This window comes from Zosterops lateralis (genome assembly GCF_965231275.1).
Source record: "Zosterops lateralis genome assembly, chromosome: 5".
NCBI lineage: Eukaryota > Metazoa > Chordata > Aves > Passeriformes > Zosteropidae > Zosterops > Zosterops lateralis.
Genome location: NC_139766.1, coordinates 11,410,982 through 11,437,033, shown reverse-complemented (window position 1 = coordinate 11,437,033; position 26,052 = coordinate 11,410,982). Strand labels below are relative to the sequence as shown.

At 37.5% G+C, this 26,052-nt stretch overlaps 1 protein-coding gene across 2 annotated transcripts in view; it reads left to right on the top strand.

Annotated features, from left to right (window-relative positions):
• SORCS2 (sortilin related VPS10 domain containing receptor 2) overlaps window positions 1-26,052 on the top strand; it is a gene marked incomplete at its 5' end in the record, with an annotated part of 544,971 nt that overhangs the window by 482,046 nt on the left and 36,873 nt on the right. For both annotated transcript variants that reach the window (XM_083862198.1, XM_083862199.1), the window contains 4 exons: window positions 3,637-3,713; window positions 10,442-10,533; window positions 11,986-12,093; window positions 25,284-25,404. In XM_083862198.1, the coding sequence (XP_083718324.1) occupies window positions 3,637-3,713; window positions 10,442-10,533; window positions 11,986-12,093; window positions 25,284-25,404 (398 nt within the window). The remainder of the gene's footprint in view (window positions 1-3,636; window positions 3,714-10,441; window positions 10,534-11,985; window positions 12,094-25,283; window positions 25,405-26,052) is intronic.

Sequence of the window (26,052 nt, the reverse complement as noted above, 5' to 3'; positions counted from 1 at the left end):
AGACCCGTGAAAAATGATAGAAAAGTTTCTGTGCTCTAATGGCACACCTGAGGAGTTACTGCAAATATTTACAGCTGTAATAAGAAGCACAGATTTTGGTGTGGCCCACCAGGAAAAGTAGCACACTGATATTTGAGGGCTGTGGTACAGTCCAAACACTTCAGGACATGGTGGGAATGGTATTTAAATATTGCTGGTTTCCAGTCTTGGGCTGGGCGTAATTGTTGTTTTCTCACCTTCATGTGTCACTTGATCACAATGTCAGTTGTGCTCACATGTTATTGGCTGCCACATTTTCCACAAATATGTTTTATAATTCTCCTCAAAAATGTCATGGAAAGGTTCAGAATTTCTCAGTTCTGCTTTGAGTGCTGCTGTGGCTTTGCAGTTGTTTGTTTGCAGTGTTATTAATGTCAGGATTTTTACATTTAATTTGTTGCGGATTGGAGCTGTTGTAAAGGGGTTTATGGGGTGCCATTACACACTGTGTTAAGTTAGCTGGCTTATCCAGTAATACAACACCCTGCAAGGTAGCTAGAGCCTAAAATTATGCACTTTATTTTAAATCTCAAAAAATAACAAAATGCTCCAAATCTTTGAAGTTATTTTTTATTAGTATATTGAAAAATAAAGTTAAAACAATGTAGCTTTTTAACTAGAGAAAACTCACAACTCTTGCATCACATGTTAAATAGAAAGGTTTGCTAATAAAAGTGGGGGGGAGTTCACTTAGATCTTTAAAGGACTTGGTTTTATTCCAGTTCTACTTTTTCAGGCTAACAGCTTTCAGAGTGACTTTTCTGTGGTTTATGAAACTTATGCACCACTATATTTTCCAATGGAAATTTCCTTCTGTCTGTCATGTCTCAGATTTGGCTTCATGGGTGCTTCCCACTGCAGTTTGCAGGAGCCTACCAGTTCCCCCTGGTGCTGCAGCTTTCCTTCTTTTGGCCTCACCTGCTTTTTCTTTCTGAATCCACTGACGCTCTTTTTTAGCAAGCCATGATCTGCAGTACCCACAGAGCAAACTCCAACTGCACTGGGAAGTTTGATCCCTCCTTACAGAATAGTGGGTTTTTGTTTGGTTTTTTTGTCTGCTTGAAGACTTCATTTTACAAAGTTTGCAAAATTATGTCATATAATTGTGTACCGCAAAAAATATGGAAGTAATGAAAATTACAGCCTTCATTTATGACACAATTAAACATTGTGTCAGCATGCACCACTTCTGGGCTTCCACCTGTGTCTCATGGATGGACTGTTGTCAAAGGTCAAGCGCCACTGAAGTCATTTTACCCAAAGCAATGTCCCAGATTCTATTCCTGTTGGCATCAGTTGTTGTTTAGACAAAATGAAAAGTCTCTGGAATTATAACTAGAGCTCACTAACTCCTTTTGCTCTTTTACCAAGAGAAGACAGTAAAGGTAAAATCAGAGCTAGAAGTCATATTTGTCTTTTAACAGAGCTGCAATTACGACGCTGTTGCTAATATCATTACTAAATCAGCTGGATAGAAAAGGCTTTTTAATGAAGCACAAGTAGGTGGTGTTTAGTTTACAGACTAATTTTCCATTAGCAAGGCAATTTACCACTGAATTCTTTGAAGTGCAGATCCCTAGCAATGCTCAAAATAAAGACCTGCTCATGCAAGTAGAATTCAGTAAGTGGTGAAAAGAGGTAGAATAAACAGCATTTATCCAGGAGCAAAGCTAACACTGCATTCATTAAAGTTATCTGTGTAAAGAAGAGTATAGACTGACAGCAGTATGTTAGATTCTAGCAAGTAAATATTTCTGGTTTTAGCTGCCCTATAGAAAACATACTGTGATTAACTGCAGAAGCACAAGAATATACCCATTTGCAGGTGATAGAGCAGTGAAAAGTATAACAGAGGAAAGTAAGAATAGCAAAAGAAATGTATTTTTTTAAATGCAGTTAATCAAATCTTCCTTCCCTTCCTTCAGCCTTGAGAAGGTGATTTCTCATTCATATCTCCTTCTAGTGATCAGATTAATCTTAAAGCTGTATTTGGAGAGAAAATATAACTGAATCAATGTGTGAAGCTTTCCTTTTGGAACTCTTTCATTTGGTTATATTCATGGGAGGTGTAGGGTAGATATCAGGAAAATGTTTTCACCCAGAGGGTGATTGAGCTTTGGAACTGGCTTCCCAGGGAAAGGGCCACAGCATCAAACCTGCCTGAGTTCAAGAAGCATTTGGACAATGCTCTCAGGAACTTGGTGTGATTCTTGGGGTGTCCTGTGCAGGGCCAGGAGTTGGATTCAATGATCTTGATGGGTCCCTTCCAACTCAACACATTCTGTGATTCTATGATCAACTAAATCTGTGCTGAATTATCTGATAAATGAGTGTGCAGTGTGTTGGAAAGATGAAAACCCAAAAAAACCCCTAGAATGGAAAGTGGCATCTTCTGAACTGTTAGATGCAATTTAAAGGAGTTAACTGACTCCAATAAATTCCCTGATGCAATATAGATATTCCAATCCTGTCCAGGATATATTTAGTGTTAAATGATGTAGAGTTATCCTATTTAAGACTAGAGCACATGCAATCTTGATGGTCTGAATAGAGTGTGTGTTTCAGGCAGTGGGTGCTGCTGTTCCTCTTGGGAATCTTTCAGCACCTGTAAGCACACTCTGCATAAACAGATCTGGTTTAGTGGTTAAAAATCAGCTATTTATATAACACACAAGTGAAATTTCATAGAGCTATTCTAATCTCAAGTGTTTTCTTTCATTGTCTCTTTTGCTTAAGAGGATCTGATAATTTTCATCTTATTTCTAGTGTGAAAACATGCAAACCATACATTTCAGTCAAAATTCCCAGGAGGATATAATTTACAAAGAATATTGTGGCATAAATGATTCTCCCCTAAAACACTAAACTGACTGGTGGTTTAATAATATGCTATTTGAAATACTGCATCTTAAAAGATGGAGATCTCTGTATTTGGGACTGCATCTGCTATTATCTTCCCCAGGTTTAACACTTCTGTTAACTTTGCAGGAATCTGAATTCTCCTCAGTGCTATTTGTCAAAATATTCAGTTACTTCCTGGTTAATATTTAGGTAAATCAAATATTTCTGCTTTTAATTCTTTTGTATTTACTCTTTTTAAAAAGCCCTGTCCCCTCTTTTCATGTTGCATATTTTAACAGATTCTAGTCTAGCTACCGCTTCATCAACCCTTAAAGATAAATGTTTCATTTTAGCAATTTGAGTTCAATGTGAATAACTTTACAGAATATGATTAAGGTTAAAGCTTTTGAGTTTATGGATGTTTCATATTACATCTTAAATACGTGTTGTTTCATAATAATTTTCAGCATGCAGCAAGAAAACTAAAATACTGGTCTGACTTCTGCATTTTGGTATTAGAATCAAACCTCATTGCTTCCACCTATGGACAGCCTAGCAATGGAAAGGAAGACTGAAATTTTACATAGGTGTTTTTAAAGGATTTTGCTGGTTGTACCAGAAATGAAGTAAGCCTGATCAACTGTCTTTAGTTCTTACTCTGACCTGGAAACTTCTTACTCAGACTGGCATCAGCACTAGATCCAATCTCTCTTGCTTATGTGGATGCAACCTTATTATTCTCCTCTTTTGTGACAGGTAACCTGGGGTCTCAGCTGGTTGAGTATAAAGAAGAGATGTACATAACATCTGACTGTGGGAACACGTGGCGCCAGGTAGGAAGCATAAATCATCAAAGGAACCTGGAAATAATTTTAATGTACCAAATGTGATGAATTATGTAATGCTTAACTAATCTTTAGATACTCATTCTTTTGAAGGAGGTGGTATTATTATCTCCAGTTTGCTTGGAAACTAAGAGATTAAGAAGGTGATTTTCTAAGACTCAAACTGATCAGGCTGTCAGGTTCTGCTGAAGTTCAAATATTTTTGGTCTCTTTAAAGATCTTATAAGTATCTTATGCAAAAAACAGTGTCTGTTTTAGGTTTTTAGTAATTTAAGTAATCTTCCTACGTTAATGATGAAGTGGACTTGGACTAGATCTTCCAATACAAACATTCTGAGCTAAAAGACATGGCTTAGGTACAAGGGCAAAAATTCTTCTGCTTCTGAAAGCTGTTAGTTAAGCATAAAATTTTTCTTCATTGAAACTGAGACAGTGAAAAGAGACTTTCAAAAACTAATATGTATTTTTAAGTCTTTTGGCATGATTTAATACATTCAGGGACTACAAATACCAGAGTATTAAAAAAAGAAAAGTCTAATACTATTTGAATTCTGGATGGCTTTTTCTTCCACTGACTAGTGTCAGCTAAAGCATTTCACCTTTCTCATGTATTGTTTCCTAAAGTGCTCTGTCTCTGTGGTGGGTTTGCCCTGGCTTGATGCCAGGTACCCACCAATCTCTCTCTCTCTGCTCTTCTCAGCTGGCCAGGGGAGGGAGAATATAACAAAAAGCTCATGGGTTGAGGTAAGGACAGGGAGAAATTGGTCACCAATTACCATCATGGGTAAAACAGACCCTACTTGGGGGATAACAGTGTGAGAAATAGACGCAATGACGGAGTGAGAAATAGACCCAAATCTTACAACACCTTCACCCTACCTCTCCCTTCATCATGGGCTCAGCTTCACTCACTAATTCTCTAATTCCTCACCCTGAGCCACCCAGGGGGATGTGGAATGGGGGCTGTTCAACACACATATCTCTGCTGCTCTTTCCTCCTCACAGGGAGGACTCCTCACACTCTTCCCCTCCTGCAGGGGTCCCTCCTGCAGGAGACAGCTTTCAATGAACTCCTCCAAAATGAGTCCTTTCCATGGGCTGCAGTTCCACATGAATTCTCCAGAATGGGTGCTTGCCATGGGCTGCAGCCCATCAGGAACAGGCTGCTCCAGCATGGGTCCCTTGTGGGATCATAAGTCCTACCAGCAAACCTGTTCCAACATCAGCTTCCTTTGGAGTCACAGCCTCCTTCAGGCATCCACCTGCTCCCGTATGGGGTCCTCCAGGGGCTGCAGGTGAATCTCTGCTCCATCCTGGACCTCCACGGGCTGCAGGGGCACACCTACCTTACCATGGGCTGCACTGGAGGCCGCAGGGTAATCACTGCACTTCCACCTGGAGCACCTCCTGCCCGTCCTTCTGCACTGATCTTGGTGTCTGCAGGGCTGTTCCTCTCTCATATTGGGCTCTTCCCTCCTGCTGTAGTTCCTGTTGTGTACTTAAATACATAATCCTAAAGGTGCTACTGCTGTTGCTGATTGGCTCAACCTTGATTAGTGGTGTGTCCATCTTGAGACTGGCTGCTGTTGGCTGTAGGATGTGAGAAAACTTCTCTGAAGTGTCTCAAAGAAGCCACCCTGGTAGACTAACCTGCTACTAAAACCTTGCTTTGCAAAACTAATACACTCAGCATAGGAACATTTTCTTTCTCTATATATGTATATTGCAACAATACACAATATCGTATAGATTCTACTTATAATGTATATCCAGGATTTAAAAAAAGCACCCTCAAAGGACCAAAGTGTTTTCAAAAAATAATTTAATTTCAGTTAAAATAGTCTTGTAGTGTTCAGCTGAAATCAGATTTTGTTATTTTCTTAGAACCATTAAGTGTGAAAATGTTTTCAGTAGCGCTACTGAGCTTGGGGAATTTGAGGTTAAAAGAGAAAAATACAGACAGTTTCTTATATTGTTATGGTAGGGTGCCATTAGTACTCCCCAGAGTACTTTAAAAAAAGAAATGGATTATTTTTGTAATGATAATGTCTTTTGATGTTTAAAAGATAAAATTTTATACCTGATTCCTTCTTGAAATCTAGCATAAGATAAATAGGTGTTTAAATGCAAAAGCCTTCCAGGATTTACAGTGGGTACTGTATTGTTTAATACTTCTTAGAGGATTCTCATAATTTCCAGTCAGCATTTGCCAAAGTTTTCTAGTTTTTCTGGAGTGAAGAATAATAAGAAAAGAGGAATGAGATCAAATTTATGTTTTCACACACACAGGTAAATGATATGTATAGCAATTTTATCCTAAGGTGCCTAATTATGCTATAAAATCAACCACAAACTGATCCCTCATTGTTGCAGTCAAAATGGCAAACAACATTGCTGGCTTTGATTAAAACTCCTATGAAGCACTTGAAAGAGCTTACTCAAATCTAATATTTGTGATCAGAATGAAACTGTAGATTATTTTATGGCCTCACTATTCATGATTAAATAATTCTTCCAGTGGACAGCAGCACATTATTTTTCTCTGCTGGAGTTCTTAGAGCAAAAGAGAAGGCTTCAGTCAGGTGATACAGGAATTTAGATAATTCAGTAAATTGCAGGTCTTGTGAGCTCTTGAAATCCTGTATTTTGGCACAATACTTTGTCTGAGTTTAATCTCTGCCTTGGAGACTTTTTGGTTGTCATTAGTGAGGGCCTGGCGCCTTTCTCACAAGCTCACATGGTGTTGCTGAGCTGTTTACAGAGAAGAGGAGCAGTCTGTGCTTCCATATAGAGACAGAGAATGAAGAAAAGCAAACGTAAGAGACTTAGGGGGAAATGTAGTCCAAGGAATTAATGAAAGCTTTCTTGAAATAATAGTAGTATTGGTTCATAGCACTGTGGATTATAGAACTATGGGGAAGGTCAAAGATCCTGTAATTTAACTGTGCTCTAAGACAGCATGAAACCTTCCATAGCTTGCATTTGATGTGTTCATATAAGTGTTCAGAAAGACTTACCTATAAACACAGCCAGAATTCATAGATGGAAATGAATGCCTAAATAAGAGGTTTTGAAATTAAGTAAATTCTGGTGACAAAGGAAGGTTGGTGAGGAGAACTGTAAACACAATCAAGTGCTGTGCAGTTCAGGTGTCAAACCCCACATACATACCAGTGATTTTTTGGCCTTCTGTGTTGAACAAGTTGAATATTTGTGTTTAGATAACACAGAGACTCAGTATCAAACATGCTTGAGATCCCTGCCCTGCTGCTGCAAGGACCAAAGCAGAGTGGTAAATTAAGCCTGTGCAAACCCCTGCAATACAGTAGGCTGGGTGATCCTCTGGCATGGGCTGAGCTCTGCAGTGTCCACATCCCCAGCTGTGTCCCCTCCCCCTGCCCAGGTGCTGCTTCAGGGCTCCCCTGGTTGGACAGGTAATGAGAATAAATTTATTATAGCATTTCATCTGTGGTTTTGTGGTTGTTCCTGCATCTTGCCTGTGCCAGCTCACACAAAAAGCAAAACCAATAATTGCTATTATAAATAACCACAATACGACTTGTGCTAGTTCCAGTTGTTTTTTCTATTTTTCAGTTGCATGGCTGGGCTGCTTGCTGGTCTATCTTGAAACCATCATTCTTTTTTTTTTTTTTTTTTTTGAGGAAAACTGAAAACTTTGCCTACGCACTGTAAATAGCAGTACTTTAGGAGCTGACTGGCAAGCAGCTTAAACATCCATGCTGTGAACTGGGTGTAGAAGAAGGGAATATAACCTTGACATTAGCATGAAATATGTGGGCTTAGAACCATAGAATCATTAAAATTAGAAAAAACACTTAAGATCACTTAAGTGATCTTAGCCATTAACTTAAGTGCCAAGTGGACCATGAAGATGCAGCCTAAGGTTAACTCATGTTTATTGGAAAGATTTCTCTGTCTTTTATACCAGGAAAACAATATAATAAAATGTGTTAATGAACATTAAATATTGGGATACTCTGGTAAGTGCTAAGGATTAGCTTATGTATACATATGAGTGTTTTTATTTTTCTTTAATACTGATTTCTGTTCACAAATCTGGCTGCCATTGTTATTTCAACAGCATTTGTTACAACACTGTACTTAAAATACAGCAAAGTGTTTATACAGCAAAGAGCAAGAGAAAGGTCTGACTTTAAAAAAAAAAATACTATAAATAAAAGGAAAGTCAGCAACAATAAAGCTTTCACATTTGATCTGCTACCAGAGTAGGTCTTGCAGCAACAAAATGTTCACTTAAGCTAATGAGGTTACACAGAAAGCCTTTTGGATGCTTAGGAACTAAATCTAGATCTCTGGAGCTTTAGACTGGTAGGTTTTTTTGTTGGAATATTATTTATCTGTGTCAAATCCTTGTGTATCAAAGCAACTTGAAAAACCTTCAGTTAAGTGAGAATACGTGTTTTTCTGCAGGCATTTCAGGAGGTAGATGTTAACACTTCTAAGCACAACAAAAAAGGATGTAATTCCAGCCTCTCAACCCTGAGAAAGTCCAGCTGGCTCATTCTGTGCAGAAAAGCTTCTGTTTCCAGATTTGAATGTATTAATGGAAATCACTTGATGAAAGAAAAAAGTAATCTCAGGAATTTTTGTTCATTTTTGCAACTTCTGTATTGCAAAGTAAATTTGTATGGCATATATTTCTCCAGGACCACTTAAATATGCTGTCACTGATTTCATGGAGCTGTCCCAATTTCTTTCAACAGATATTCTGACCTGAAATAGCTGCTGATGATGTTGGGACAGACGTAGGAAGAGGATAGGATAGAATAGAAGATGACATTGTGTTTATAAAGCACAAAACGTGTGCACAAAGTTACAGAAATAGGTTATAAAAAGCTTATTCTCTAGTGGCTGGCTACTAGTAAGGATCAGAAAAGACTTACTGCTTGGGGAGATGTACATCAGAATTGGTGGCTTGCTCACATATCTCATCTTCCTATGTCTGAACTTCATCTCTCACACTGGGACCACCTTGGCCTCGATCCTTTGCAAATTGTCTTGGTTTTGTTTGCAGAAAGTAGAGATAAATATTTACTTTTGTGATAAACAGGCATGAAACTGTTCATTCTTTTCAATGTATTGAAGGTGAAGAATTGTTTTCATAAGGCTTTCATACATTTTGTTCATAAAAAGTTTGAAGTGTGTGGAAGAAGAGCATGATATAACAACAGCATTAACATGCCTGAAATGTGTCCTCTGTGCTTTATAGTGTGCTAAAGCAGGATTATCAAAATAGTTTTTTGATGACCTACCATGGTGCTTTTCTGGAAAAGGCTGATTTGCGCTAAGTGGTGCAGATATCAGCTTCCTTTATCTTCAGTGGTGAAGCTCTGGGAGGCTTGGTGTCCCAGCACATACTGTTGCATTTTGGTTTGAGGGGAAGTTCAAACAAAGTTTAGAGGAGGATCAAAACTCTGCTTGCTTATCTGACTCCAGCTGATCTCATCCTTTTGAAGTGCATCTAAAATTAATGTCTGTCCTTTACTGAATTCCCTTCTGAAATATGCAGCTGGGTGAATGAATAGATCAGACTATAAATGCCTCATATCAGGGTTTTGCCTGTAAATTGGCAACACTGAAGAACTGATCAGACACTTGAAGCCCTAGGATTCCCATAAAATATGTTCTTACTAGATGAGAGGAAGACTGAGATCTCAACCCAAATTAAATGCTTGCTGTCGTTGAAGTAATCGTGAGTGTGCTGTAAGATACTTTCATCCCAGGTCTGGTTCAGTCTTGCTGAGAATTCCTCTAAATGTAGCATTTAGTTTTTCTAAAGAAATAAAATTTAGTATTATGAGTATGCTTTTTATTTACAAGGCAAATTAAAGCTAACCTTTATAGTTTTCACCTTTGCTTTATCAAAGCATACAGGAGACTGCGTGTTTGCCTATAAATGCTAAGCATGTATAATTCTCATGTATCACTTGGTCATGTGTTAAATGAACTTTCACAGGTTAATAACAAAAATAAATTCTCTCTTAAAACAGATTTTAGATGTAAAACAGGAAAGATATCTACCTGTGCTTTTATTTTAGCATGGCTGATAATGTCTAGAATAGGAATTAAAATAATTTATGCAGTTTTTAATCCTTTATACCATTTAATCAATATTACATGTGTCTTGGTTCCAAACTCACAGTGGCCTCCATGGGACACTCCATAATATTTGAACTTAAACTCATTGACACTGGAAAAGCGGAAAACATGCTTTCACCAATTATTTCACATTCTTGTAGGTTCTGGGGAATATGTGAGAAAGTCACAGATAGCAGTCCTTTTCCTTTTTTTCTTAGAATGAGACTACAAAGCATTTTATTCTGCAGGGTGCACAGAATATGGCAAACACCAAAGTAAGATGATGGGTCGCTTGGTGATATATAACAGGAAGGAATGCAGAATGCATACTATAAGAAAGATGAGCTTGGGCTAAAATCACTTCAGGCAGTTAATTCTGACTGTGATTTGAACCTGAACATTTTCTGATTCAGCTGCTTAACTTTCTTTTCTTTTACAGCTGGGAGAAATATAAGAGTTAACCTGATTTTATGTCCTTTTGCGTTTGAAGTATGAACGCTGTAAAACATAAGTCTCTTAATTCTTGTTTGCTTGTTCTTTTTATTTCAGCTGCTTTGTACATTTGCTTAGCTGGCCTTTCTTTGTCTGACTTGTAGGTCTTTGAAGAAGAGCACCACATCTTGTATTTGGACCATGGTGGAGTTATTGTGGCTATCAAAGACACCTCTATCCCTCTGAAAATACTCAAGTAATTCTACAGTCACTTACAGTAGAGCTGTTATGTATGCAAGACCTCCAAGTTCAGAGTTTAAGATAAGCATTTCAATGTGATCATGTATGAAACACAGGTGGAGTCAGCTTAATTTAGCATTCATTGAGTCAACAAAATGCAGTTGGATGTTTACTATAAGATTACTTCATGGTTCTGAAGGTACCATGGCATCATGCATTAATCATAATAACATTTTCTTGTGTCAGTGTAGGCATTTTTCCCTTAAAAGACTGTTCTGGAACTCCACAGTAGAAGCCGTGTTCAGCATAATGGTTTATCTACTACTGGCTGACACCAGCAGTACGTGTCGATGCTCAGCCTGTGCTGCATATGTGGATTAGATGTGCAGTCAGGAGAGTTCATTGATACTGTGAAGTCTCTGTCCTCTCCAAGGGCCATAGGGAAATTGGAGAATAGCCCTGAGTTTTTCTGGCAAGAACAATTTAATGTAGAGATTGGGAGCCAGCAGGCAAAGGACTTATTTGCACTTACGTGCTGTGTAATTTGGTGTGCCAGAATCACAGCTCATCTGAGATATTCATGCACAAATTAACTGCAGTGTGCATAGATCCTCTCATATGGTGACAATGCAGCAAATGGCCTTCTCAGCCTGTTTAGCAGGAAAGGTTTGTTGCAAAGCATTTTGTTATAAAATATTAAGTTTTAGACTGCATGATGGTGCAGCCAAACATGGTAATGTTGTGTAATAGCACACAGAACTATAATCTTCAGCATAAAAAACTGTAAGACATCTTTATCACTTGTGAATTGGCTCATTTTTGCGGAATTGTGTTATACACATGAGTAGAAGCTAGGCTCTGTAGCTGGTGATCTGGACTGAAAGCCATCATTAACCTACTGTCCAAAAGACCTGGAGGAAATGTACAGAAAAAAAGAAACTTGGACTTCTAAGTTTTGAATGCATATTTGAAATCTGTTTTGAAGCACGAATTGCTGATTCATCAGTACTTTTTGCAGATGTTTAAGTGGGTGTTAGCAGCCAAGAAGGGCCATCCTCATACTGGTGCCTGGGGTTAGTACACCTCCCACGTTTTAGCAGTTGGCCTCTCACATTTCACTGGCCTCTGCTTAACAGGTCTATAGCTCAGAGACTACTAGAAAAAATGAACTGTGAATTAACTTGCTTTTGAATCTTCAAGGTAGAAAGATAGTTTGTTGACAGAGCTCAGTTTTTAATCATCCTGAGGAATTTTGTTGTTGTGGAAAATTTACTACGCCTTCTCATAAAGATGGGAATCCCTGGATAAGTTGCTGAGAAGAAGATTATGTTAATATTATGCATTATCTAGGCAAATTTTATTTTGTGATCAAAAATCCTAAGCTTTAGTAGTGAGGGGATTTTTTTGAAGTGCATTCTGCTGTGTATACCAATAGTTGTAAATGAAAGCCTTTTCTGCTGTTTTACAGGTTCAGCATAGATGAAGGCCAGACCTGGAGCACACATAATTTTACCAGCACTTCTGTCTTTGTAGATGGACTACTCAGTGAACCTGGAGATGAGACACTGGTCATGACGTAAGGTTTTGGTTTCACCTCTGTTTTCCGTGCTCTCTCTGTTTATGCATTTGCATAGCTTTTCAGCTGTGCATGTTTGAGATGGTCCCTGAGTCAGTGGCTTTTGCTTCTCTCAGTCACACTTACATTAGTGTCTAAATCTCCCTGGTATGTAATCTGTCTTTCAAATCATCTGACTGCAGTATTTCAGATTTTAAAGAACTATTAGGTTCAAATGAAATCTTGTAGTTACCACAGGGGAGAGTGGAATAATAGGACTGCTTTACAACTGAGAGGTGCAGGGGAAAAAAACCCTATTTCCTCTTGTTTGTTTTTTGTTTGTTTTCTACAGATTTTTAGTCAGACATCAAAAATGTTAAACATCTATTGTCTTCACAGTGGAAATAAATATAGTGTTGTCTTAGTAAACAGCACTGCAGTACTAGGTGTAACCAAGCACTGTGCTATCAAGTATTTGTTTTTATTCTGTGCAGTGACAGAGGCAGATGCTGTGAATAGAGTTAAAAATAACTAAATTCTGCAACTCAGGATTGTTTATCCTGTTTATCTGTCTTTTTCCAAAGGATCAGGGACATCTGTATCTGAGCTGCCTATTTTGCTCCATCTCTAGGATATATGCCAGTATTTTAGAGGTGTCTGAGAGTAAAAAACACCTGTCCAGTCAGGGAGAAAGGCGCATGCTGCTGCAGCCAGAAAGGGGAATGCACTCAGGGCAATGCACACAGGTTATTGTGTGTGCTCCTATTGCAACAGTTTGTGATTTTTACATCGGAGCTCAGTGTGCTCATGACAAGCTTTTTCTCCCACGAGTTGCAAATAAAGCTGTCTTTGACATGTACCAGTAGCATTTTCCCCAGAGAAAAATAAATTAATAGCTCAATGTATAAAGGACCCTCAGCAAAACAGAAATCCTACCCAATGCACTTCAAAGTGTTGTGCCAAGTCCATAGTGCTGTGCTACACAGAGGGAAATTTGGTCTGTTGGTTATTTCTCTCTTTCTCCACTGTCCCATTTATCCTCCATTATATTCCATCTGTGACCTGAGAAGAACAGTATTATCCCATCATCTTCCCCTTCTCTCAAATACAGGTTTATTTATGCTATAATATATGCCACATGGAGACGCTTATGCTTCTGAATGAGGGATTTCCATTGATTTCAGTAAAAGTAGACAGATCAAAAGCTTATCCCAAACTGTACTTACTGGCAGATAAAATTATGTGTGGTGACTGGATATTCTGGGCTTGGGTATTTTTTTTTCTTATTAAGTATCATTAAAAACAGTGATTCTGTGAAGATGTGCTTAATTATCTGGCTGAATGGGCTAAAGTGCTCTTGTAAAGCATAATGCCTTTCTAAAATCATCTATCTAAAATACATAGAGCTGCAGCTAGGTTTGGTACCTGAGCCCAAATTGACATAAAAAGCATCATGTGACATATTTCTAAAGGCACAGCAAGAGTCTGACTCCAGTGTGTAAAGCCAGGCTTGCAGGATCTTACATTTTAGCTAGTTTCACTGAGCATGGAGGGCATCAAACATTTAATAGAACAGATTGGCCTTGAAGACACATGCAAATTTCCTACCAGATTCTAAAGACAATGAGAAAAATAAACCTGCAGTGTGTGTTTCATGGTTGCCATTGTATCAACTTCCTTGTCTCTCCTGCTGCTTTTGACTGTGTTTTACCTTCAGGGTGATGTTGTCAGCCCAGTGGTGCTCTGTCTAACTTTATGTCAAGACCTTTTGTCGTTCTGTCTGGCTTAGTTCATTTCTTCTTGAAAACTTATTTTTGTACTAAGTTATTGTGCTTGACTTAATCTACAGTGATTTGTTGCTTTTGAGAAATATACATTCACTGTAAAAAAAAACAAACAACAACAACAAAAACAGAAATCAACTATGCCATCTTTTCATTTTGTTAGATAGAATGTTCTTCCAAGTAGAAAATGGTAAGGTGAACTTATAAATGGTAATGAAAATAAATTAGTAGTATCTTTCACCTTGAGGAATCCCCAAATCCATTGCCAAGGACCTGGTCTGACATTTTTTACTAGTACAGGAATTTGATTTTCTTCTTTTGGTGTGGAATGTGCTTGAATAAAGACTTTGAATAAAAAGTGTGATGTCAAAATCCACATAAATTAGGAGAGATGGCTTAATTCTGAAGGGGAAAGATAATAACTGAAATAATGTGGAGCAGAATTAAGGAACAGACAGTATTTCATTTAAAGCTAGAATAGACTCACAAAATAGTCGAAGAATATTTTACATGTACTGAAAGTGACTGTTATGGTAAAATCCTGGTTCCACTGAAGTCAGTCTGTGTAAGAGACTTCTCATTCTCCAGCACAGTGTCTGGAATATTGACCAGACTTGTAATTGTATTTGAATTGGTTTGTATTTGAATTCCAGTTCTGTCCTAATTTATCCAAAATCACAGAATCATAAAATCCCACAATGGTTTGGGTTGGAAGGGGCCTTTGAGACCATTTAGTTCCACGCCTCCACTCACGGGCATGGACACCTACTAGAACATGTTGCCCAAAGCCCCATTCTGCCTGGCCTTGAACACTTCCAGGGATGGAGTATCCACAGCTTCTCTGGGCATGGTCCAACACCTCCATATCCTTCCTGTGTTGGGGACCCCAGAACTGGATGCAGCAGTATGGGTGGGGTCTCGTGAGAGTGGACAGAATGGCAGAGTGCCCTCCCTTGCCCTTCTAGCCACAGTGCTTTGGATGCAGCCCAGGACAAATTTGGCTTTCTAGGCTCTGAGCACATGCTGCTGGCTCATGTTGAACTTCTTGTCAACCAACACCCCCTACTCCTTCTCATCTGATCTGTTTTTAACACTTTCTTCCACTCAGCCTGTATTTGTGCTTGGGATTGACCCAAACCAGATGTAGGACCCTGCACCTGGCCTTGTTGAACTTCATGGGGTTCACACCTCTCAAGCCTTCAAGGTCCCTCTGGGTCACATCCCTTTCCTCCAGTGTGCTGACTGCACCACACAGTTTGGTGTCATTGGCAGATTTTCTGAGGAAGCACTTGATGCCACTGTCCATGTTCTGGCAAGGCTGTTAGACAGCACTAGTCCCAATACTGACCCCTAAGGAATACCAGTCTTGACTGTTTTCCATTCCGAAATGAAGTGGTCTAGTAAGCTTTGCTGAAGAAATAGGAAAATGTGAACCTAGTTGCCTCAAGTCTTCATTTCAAAGTTTTGTGTTTTCTCCAAAATAGAAAGGAAAGCCGAATGTTGACTTGTCAAAAGTTTTGGTAAAACTCAGTTGTCATCTGTCAGTCAATATTAATCTAAATCATTCATCGAAATCCCCTGCAGTATTCAAGATGTGTACATACAAATGCCAAGGAAAAAATATTTTATTCCATTGTGCTCTGCAAAAGACCTAGTTAAAATTTTTAGGACTTTTAGTGGTAAAGTATTCAAAAACTTTATAAAACTCATTCTGTTTTCAATCTGTCTAGATTTCCATTTCTAAAGAGACCTAGTTAGAAGCTTAGGAAAGATAAGCAATAAAGTATTCATAAGTTTTAGGAAACTTGATCTGTGTAAAAATCAACTTCTAAATGAGAAGCTAAAATGCAGTATTTATTGCTAAATGAATAAGTAAGGTTTGCTAAGAAATTTTCTCAACTAATATATTTTCATCTAAATAATGCATGGACTAGTAGGTTTTATTTTGTTCTAAATTCATAACAACAAAAGTTGCTGCAAGCCAGTGTTATACTGAACAGTATTTCACTTGGGAAAAATTACTTGCTAATACTGGATTGGGCAATTGCCTAACTCAATGCAAAAGGAAGAAATTTTGTGTGTCTGAAATACTGATGTTCCTCTCCAGAGGAAATAGTTAATGTAATGAAAGTTTCAAACTTGTTGAAAGTTGCTTCTAAATCACATCTCAGCTTCAGAGAGTGTTTCCCAAACCAGGTTATTTAGATTGAGGTGTAAATCCAGGAGGCACAATAACCATGGTACCACAGACAGTAGCCCCTTTGAAAAAGAACAATAAGGGGTTACATAAAAGAACTTCTTTTCCCTATGTCAAGTAGAAGCAGAATCTTCCTTTTGGGTAATTATATTTTTTTTCCAGAGGGTTATTGTTTTGTAATGTCTCATAGAATTACAACTTTGGATTCTGCTTGGAACTTTATGACATCTCTGAACTGCAGTATTCCTGCATGTACATGTTTTGCTGTCTTGAATGCCCAGGTTTTTGTTCCTTTTGGGTTCCTGGGTGATCATGGAAACAGGAAGATAGTCTAATTTAAACTTACTCAAAACCAGGTGAATATTAACAAGTGTTAGATATTAGGTAGAGATGTCTGGATTTTTGCAACTGTTGATTCTGCTAGGAATGTCAACCTCACCTTTAACAACATCAGTAACAGTCAGCATTATATGTATTTTGTGGAGCTTATTGTCACACGTGGCAGTACACTCCTTTTCCTGTTCTTTTTGAGTATCTCATTAGGTGGAGGTACTTCTCTGTGTTTGGAATTCTTCTCTGTTGACTTTCTCATACTGCAACACTAACAAAAGGTAGATAAAGCCTCATTATGTAGGAGAATAGCTGATTTCTGAAGACAAATTCTAGGTTTTCTTTTCAGCTAGTTAATGTATTGTATGAGAAGCATTGCTCAGTTATGAAATGGTTGTTCTGCTCTCTGCATGAGAAGAAAAAACGTATCTGAGAGAAGAGAGAGGAAATGTGGTGAAAAAAGCATTTGAAAAGCAAACTGCTTCTTCTATTCCAATCTAATCTAGATATCAGCTAATGCAGATTACAGGTCTCTGTTTAGTAGCAAGTCTAATGATTTTGCTGTTGTCTCTGTGGACACAGATGTTAGCAGAGCAAGTCAAAGCATTGCAGTGTCTCCACCAACTTGTGACCTTGGAGTCATGAGCTGGTACTGCCCCGGTCTCTCCCTCTGCTCAAAAGAAGTTTAGTGGGTAAAATTTGTTTTTTAAATTTCTTTCCTTAGAGTTCCATATTGTAGTCAGAAGCACAGGAATAGGATTTTTCAGTGTCACATTATAGCTCTTATTTAATACAGTTTTAGGACAGATCTGTTAATATATTTGAATAAGAGGAACTGAAAGGTTAGGAATTCATGTTCTGTAAGAATCTGTTATCATCTTGTCCCTATTCCAGGAGCAGAGGACAGAAAAATGGTGATGTGACTTTTTCTATTACAGAATAGAGTCTGTAATTTTGAGTTCTCGTCACAGAGTGAGTGCATGAAGCTTTAGTCCTCTAACTATGCTTCCATTTTAGTTTCTATTTCAAATAAATAACCATTACAGACTTAGCCAACAACTAAATTTTTTAAACACTTTATTTACTTTTGGTTGGGACCTTGAACTATATTTTGCTCTTAGAATGAAGGAACCACAATTTAGATGACTGTAGACTATTACCTCTAGCTCTGCTAGGTGAAGTCTGAATGAAGAATTTCTAATTGTGATGAGACTTGCTTTTTAAATATATGTGTAGGAAAGAGATTATTAACTAAAGAATTATAAAATTTTGCAAGTATCCCAGATTATTTTGATCTTTAAATAAGATGAACACAGAGAGTTGAATCATGTAAAAGCTGTCCTCTACAGTGTCATATGTTTCTCTTTTAAACAATTTTGTTCTCTGTCCACCTTGTATATACTTCTGCATAAGACATTAGGCTAGGCAGTAAATCTGCAATGTTTTCCAAACAGCATATGTGTTAAAAGGTTGTTCTTGGACAGGAATTTATCAAATAGATGGGAAAAAATGTTAGATGTAATTCACAACTATAATGGAGCCACTGAACTCCTGGATGAAGTGGAAACATCCTCATTCTACTCTTTCCTAGCACTTCTCAGAACCTAAGCATTCATTTCTGTTCTTTTTCCCCAGAAGAGCTAAAACCGAGACGTTTTGGCATTAATGAATGAAGGGCAATTATTAGCTTATGGGAGCAGGAAACAATGAAAAAACATATTTTGGTTCAATTTCAACTAAATTGTTTCCTCCCTTCATTTTTCACTTTGGCAGCCAAAAAAAAAACAACAACCAACTCAAACCCAAAAAAACCCAGCCTAACCAAGAAACCCTACTCTTCTCTTGAGTGCATTAAGTATATGCATGTGTTTGTAGTTTAAGGCATTTAAATCATAAATGTCTCAGCATATTTGCACATAATCTCCTGTATACACAAGCATTTTTTATGTGCAGTTGCTTTATATAGGCAGGTGTCTACTTTTGCACATGGAAGCATTCATCATTTCTGTAGTTGCAATTTAGGAAGGCCACTGAAATGTGACCTCTGTTATGTTCTTTTGGAGAATTAGAAAAATATGCTGAATTATAATCTTGATGTGTAACAGACTGCAGCTTGAATCTCACATTACTTTCATCCATTTTACCAGAAGGAACCCTCTGACTTATCTAGGTTTTTTGTTAATTTTACAATGGTGTAATGGAAGCAAAAACAAATGTTGGAAGGAGAGCTCATCTCATAAAGGTCCACTTGTCATTTTCTCTTTTGAATATAGTAGGCTTTAAATATCATTGTAGTACATAGTCATGGCTATCTGTCTCTGCCTACCCACATCCCCTTGGGAATTCTTTCATTATTAACATTATTCCTGTGAGTTTAGGAGAGCACTACCTGTTGGCAGTGGCTACACTAAAGTACATCCTTCCATGCCACCATCTCATCACTTTACTCCTCAGCTGTGATAATTTCTGCACAGATTTTAGCATGTCTTGCTGTGTGTTCAAAGACACTGTAATAATATGAACTACAACAGGGAGAACAAAAAGAAGATTGTCACATTGATTTGCTTTTTCAAGGGATATTGTCATCATTTGTAGTAAAGGTCTATGTGAAGCAGGATTCAGCTCTTTGAACTCACCATAAATTGACAAGAAACTCCTAACTAATCCTTTTATGTAGAAGACAACTGAGAAAGATGCTGTTTTTTTAATGTAAATGGCCTTTGATATCTAGTGAACTGTAAGGTACATTGAATATTTAATCTGAAATTGCAATTGTGTTATAAAAATTAGCAGAAGTCTGAGAGTTAAAAAATGTTTTGACAATGCAACAAGTTCACTGTTCATTCTATTTCCTTCTAATATGATTTACTACTGGAAAGGAGACCTCATAAGTGGAACAAGGTATAAATATAATTTTTTGACAAAGCTCTGTGACTGCTTCCATTTAAAAGGAGAGAGAAAGAATTGTTAAAATAACTAACTAGCATCTCTGGTAGTGTGGCTTCCTTTATCAGCTTGATCATATGCTCACTGTTAGTTACTGAGGTTTAGATCTGTAAAGAATTTCTGGTACATGCTTGGACAGCTTTGCTTAGGTGCTGTCCAGAGGAATTTCAACATATTATCCAAGAGAGAGCCCTTGAGATTGCCCAAATCACCTGGATGTGGGGCCCTCAACTGACCTGGATTCAAATCCTAGGTTTTGCTGTTAGTAGCTCTACACTTTTGAAGTCTCTTTCAAAATACTAGAGGCCCCGCTCCATCCCCAAGCTGCATATGAAATTAGCAGAGTGTGCCAACAGGGAAGTTCAGCACTGTGCAGACAGTTCTACAGTGGCCTGTTTTGAACATCACAGTTGATGGCAAACTCATATAGAGGAGAGCAAAAGCCAGTGCAGCACTTGGAAGATTAAGGCAGTGAGTCTAGAATGAAAGAGGCTTCTGATTTCAAACAAAAGTAACTGCATCACACAGTTGTCATCACCAGTCCTCAGTACAACTGCAAAACTTGCACAGTTTTAGTTGCTACATTAAACACCTGAATAAATTCCCCATGTGACCTTTGTGACCTTGGTGGGAAAATACTGCAGGATCACTCCCACCACTCTGAGGTCTTTGAGTGTTCTCAGGTATTCATGAATAAAACAAAATACACAGACAGGAGATGACACTGCTACTACAGCTCATCTGAACAAGGAGTCTGTATTGAATAGGTCTTGTCTATTGAACAGAATTTACTGGAAAAGATTATCATTGCATATAATTTCTGTTAAATTAACTCTGCCTGATTATGAGCTTTACCTGGAACAGAAATAACCAGCAATCCCCCAGCAAATAGTTTAAATGAGTTAGCTTTAAAACTACATTAAACTGTCTTATCTATCAAATGATGCAATCAAATTAAAAAATTATGTGCCCATAAATGAACTAGGAACAAATGTACAAAGTTGTTATGGCAACTGAAACACTGAAGTTAAAATTGTGGATCCTAAATTCTTGCAAATAAAATAAATTAATTTCCAAGGTAATTGGAATTTCTTCTAAAAATTATTTATCACAGCATCATCTTTTATAGTTTCAACAGAATTGATTTGATGGCTTTCTAATGAAATATAGTTAATCAAGAGGAAGGTTTTAGTAGCTTATGAATTGCTTTCATCTTGATATATAACTTGTAGTCATCACTTACACTTGAGGCATCATCCCAGTTTTTTTCATTCATATGATTTTATTCATCATATATATTATATATTATGCACCTGAGCAATTATATTGTGATTACTGTTATGCATTGCTTTATTGTAGCTCATATTTTTGTCTAATCCATTGAATCCTACCCAATTCAAATTCAAAAGTAACAAATGCCTTTGTTACTTTGAAAAAATATTTTTATGCTAGTGATCTTTAGCTGTACATTTAAATGTGCTCATGTGAGGTGTCTGCAAAGTGTGCTAATGCAGAAACAGCATTAATAATCATTAAGACTTTTTTCAAACAGTATACTAAAATGCTACTTTCCTTGGAAAATTTACCCTAGGAATTACAAAGCTGTATTTCTGCATTTTTAATGGAGTTTGTGACTGTACTGGAACACATTCTTAAAACTTTAGGATTTTATTTAAACTAGAGAATGTTGGGAACACTGGTGTCTTTACTGTGCTCTGTGAGAACATGATCTTCAGTCTGCAGAATCAGAGCAGCCATAATGGAAATGAGTTTTGGGGGGTTTTGTTGGTTTCTTTATTATTATTATTATTATTTCCAAGAGGCTGGACCAACATGCAGAAATGTTATTTCAGTCTTCTGCAAAAAATCACAGAGGAGAATGTTACAGTTCACCACCTGAAGCAGTGACGTTGTTGTGACTTGCTGACGGATAGTTTGTACATAGCTGCCATATTATCCTAGTAGATTTTTCATAATTTCCAGAGTAATTTCTACAGTTTTTTATATCATTATAGGCTGTGGAACTGGGCAATATCTATAATCCTGGTATTTTCTAATTTCTCACTCTAGTGGGGCAGAATAAACAACTTCACCATCTTGAATCATTGCTTCTACAGAATTCTAGAATCATAAAATTGTTGAGGTCGGAAGTGACTTCTGGACATGACCTGGTCAAACCCCTTTGCTTACGCAGAGCTATTCCCAGATGGCTTTTGAATATCTCCAAGGGTGGAGACTCAAAACCCCTCTGGCCACCTGCATACCCTCACAGCAGAAATGTTGATTCCATATGTTCAGAGAAAACTTCCTGTGTTTCATTGGGAGTCTGTTGCCTTTGGTCCTGTCACTGGGCACCTGTGGAGACCTTGCAAAGAATCTTTGTGCCTTCCCTCTAGGTATTTATAGACTTTGAGGGTTTCCTCTGAGCCTTCTCTTCTTTGGGCTGAACAGTCCCACTTCTCTCAACCTCTCCTTTTATGAGAGCTGCTCCAGCCCATTCATCCCCTTCACAGCCTTTTATGACTCCAGTCATTCCGTCTCTCTTGTACTTGGGAGCCCGGAACTGGACCCAGTACTTCACATGTGAACTCACCAGTACTGAGGAGAAGGAATTAGAGAATATTGTGGCTGTATCTTTTAAGTTCATCCTTGTCCTTCATCTTTCTTGCCCTTCCTCCAGGTCTCTTTGAAGACAGCTCTCTACTCTATAACAAGATTCTAGAAATATTTTGTTGTACTTCTCAGCTTTATCTATTCCAGTGAAAAACCCAATTCTTTCAATCATTCTTCATTGGTTACATTTTCTAAGCCGCTTATGAGTCATTTTGCCCCTCTTCAAATTCATTTTTAGTGGATCTGTTAATATGCATATAAAATCCAAAATTAGACACAATATTCTTCCAGAGGTTTCACCAGTGCCAAGTTTATCAAAATAATTACCTCCATGTCTTCTGTTTTCAAGTTCTGAATACAACCTAGAATTAGCCTTTCTTATTTGCAGCAACACTGCATTCTTGTTTTAATTCCACAGAATTACCCAAGTTTTTTATTTAATATTTGAAAATTATTTTCCATTTTGTTTTCCACCTTTGATGTGAGTTTGGGTTTCTTTTTTCCCAAGGAGTACTTACTGCACTTGCTTTTGGAGTACTTCATCATATTGATTTCTGAACATTGCTTCCATCAGTCAGTGTCCACTCCTTTCCTTTTGTGTTACCTGAGAAACTTTCCGTTTTTCTTATTTGACCACAAGTGTTAATGAATATATTGACAGCGGACCCATCATATCTTTGTGATACATATCTCAAAATATTCTTTATTTGATAACTACCTTTTGAAAATGGATTTTTCTAAATCAGTATTTATTTCCATTCCTCTTCACAGTGATTTTATCAGCGCTGATGTATTCTTTTTTTACATTGAGACAATGTCAGCTAGAAATGTGTAACGGTTTTAACAAAGGTCAAAATATGCTACATTTTTGCCTTTCCTTTATCCACTAAACCAGTTGCCTTGTAAAAGAAGAAAATTACATTAGTTTGACATGATTTGGTTTTGATAAATCTGTAGTAGCTGTTTGTTATCATTTTAATTATCTCCAAGGTGCTTAGAAGTGGATAGCTCCATAATTTGTTTGGTATCTCTGTGGATATCAAAATTAATTCTCTAACTCTCTGAGTTCTGTTTTGCTGTTTTATATCTCTGGTTATATATACAGACTTAAATGTGTATGTGTGGTTGTGTGTGTATATTTATATATATAAACAACATGTTTCCCCTGCCATAGTTATTTGGAATCACCCTCATGAGGTTTCAAAGATCATTAATAATAGTTCAGAGAGAATGTTTTCAGGAGAATGTCATTATTCTGCTCTGCCTTGAACTCAAAACACCATCTCCTTTCTTCCCTTTTCCTTGACTAATCTGCCTGAGACAGCTAACACGAATGGAGAAAATTTCTTTTTTTCTGTAGAAAATATTTTTCTTGAGGCAGGAGTGAAGCTTTAAGAAGATTTGGCTACTTGCACTTGAATTTTTTTTTTTAAATAAATTAATTAATAAAAGAAATGCAGTAAATTTGTGAAGTTTTGTGATGTCTGGAGTAGCGATCACTGAGGTAGGTAGTTTCATAAGCACATGGTGAAGTCTGCCTTATGTTAGTACCTTGTATGGAGAAACAGAGATTTTAGAGAAGAGGTACAAGTATTTTGCATGCAAAAGACACTTCACGTCTGTCAGCAAACCCAGTCATATTGAAACAGGCATTGTGGAAAAAGCAAGAGACCACCTAAGTAGACACTTTATTGCGTATGTAACTACCAGTGAATAAGATTATATGGTGACAGCAGCCCTCAGGATCCAGCTGAACCAGAAAAAGGAACCAAACCCTTAGGCTCAATGAGAGAAATGGGACCACACACCTATGTGCACATGCAGCCAGTGGGCTGAGCCACATTTTTTGTTTTGTGTGTGTTGCTTCTACTTCTGAGCCATGGGTACATTTAGAAGTAAAGGAATTAGATGATCCAAGTCCTTTAATCTCAGAGCCTTACAAGAAAAGAGTAAGACATACAAACTAAATGCATATGTTTGTGTTTAATTAACTGCACTGCTGGTGGTGTGGTTTCCTGTGAGCATGGGTCATCCAGTCACTATAATGTGAGCAGTGTGGGCAATAACCTATTGATATCTACATCTCTCTGCTGTGGAGGAGAAGCAAAGACACCAGAAAGGAAAGGGGAAAATCACTGTACATCTTTAGTCTCTGTGAACTATTTTTTAGCCTTTTTGATAGATTTCAGAGCTGTAAGCCACTTACCAGGGAACATGCTCCGTGTTGTAGAGAATCAACCACTTGTGGTCTACCTCAGTTCCAATCTGAACCTGGTATTCAGGACAAGAGAAATGACTGGCCACTGCAGAATGCTTTTAGTAAAACTGTACCATTCCTGCTGTGTCTGGATTTGGACAAAACAAAAGGAATGAATTACTTTGGAGAATGATACTAAAGCTTGGAATATGAACTCTGTGTTGTATGAACTGCACAGAAATTGTTGGCTTCAGAATTAACCTTAAATTTTTTGGCAAGTAAATCACATAAGCCTGATACAAACCACAAATACATTTTACTTTTGCCCAAATAGAGTCTTTATCCTTTCTAATTTGTTGCTGGATGTCATACTTAGCCATTTTGTTTTGGAAATAAAGATTCTGACTTAGAAAATGTTGGCTGGTTTGAAAATGCAGCTTGGTTTTTAAAGCAATAAGATTTCCCTCTTTTTTTTCCCCCCACAAAAATTGTACATTTTGTGACTGGTTTTTGTTACACATTGAACTATCTGAAATGAAGAAGAGACTCTTGAGTTCTCCAAGACAATGTGAAAACGTAGTGTATTACTTAGAAGTTAATATAGTATCATGATAATTCAGTGAGTTTAAAAATAGCACATTGCCATGTGAAGAAATTAACACAAAATCCTGTAACAACAAAAAAAAAAAAAAAAAAAATAAAGAAGAAATTGCATATCATAAGGAATGAGTGACAGAGCTGGAAACTGACTTTTGTGATCCAGGATTCTGCTCCCTGGTCTGAGCTCCCTGTCAATATCTGAGAGCTTTGTCTGTTTCATGTAGTAAGATAATAGACAAAAATTTATGATTCCAAATTAGAGAATATTATTTCCTATTCAATTTCTGGATAGTTCGCGAGGGGAAGAAAAACACTTTAATGTACAAGTTATATTTCTTCATTGTAATGTTTCATACAATTGACAAATGTTTCCTAACTGGACTCCTTGTACATAGAAGAGGAATAAAAGTGGAAGAAAAATTAGCCTGGGACCTTTTAGCAGAGAACTATGACTGTGGACAGAAACAGATAGGACTGAAATTTTGAATCTCAGCTGTATGGTATTTTTTTGCAGTAAAAGTTTACCTTTGGTCTTTTTGTTCAGAGTCTTTGGACATATCAGCTACCGTTCAGACTGGGAACTGGTGAAGGTGGACTTCAGACCATCCTTTCCCAGGGAGTGCACGGATGAAGACTACGAGTCTTGGGAGCTCACAAATCTACAGGTATTCATGGTTTTATGTTAACTGACAAAACTTTTCCATAGCTTCCAGATTGGTATAGAGTTGTGTTCTGAGAAAATGTTTCCAATTTGAATTTGGATGCTACATTCCCAGCTTAGTCTCCTTAGGCTGATTTCACAAGAGTTTCAAGTGGGAGAGGATTTTGTGTTCCCTTTGGTTGTGTGATCTGTGTCCCAGAAGTATATCTGGGGGGCTGCCATAATAATAGGTGGTCCTGCTGGATTGGGAAGCATGTTCCATAAACTGAAGTGTGTAATATTGATTGAAACAATTTCAACATGCAGTCGTGTTCTGCCAACTTCCTGACCACATACTGTACTTGTATTTAAATTGCTATAAGTAAAGTCCATTGCAGAACTAATTTAAGATCTCAGTGGACCAATCACATAATGGAGTCCAGTTGTTTTGGGCAATAACCTTTCTGCAGTAATGCATTAAGGCTGTGTTAATCCTGATGCTCTGGCCAAATCCACTTTTTGGAAACTAAATTCTCTGTACAGTGTACTGATTAAAGAGACCAATATGAGGTGCATTTTTTTAATTAAATTGAATACATCATATTTATTAATAATCATTCTGATTATTATGTTCTGCTTCTTCCACCAGGGTTGGTTTATTTTTTGCATACTA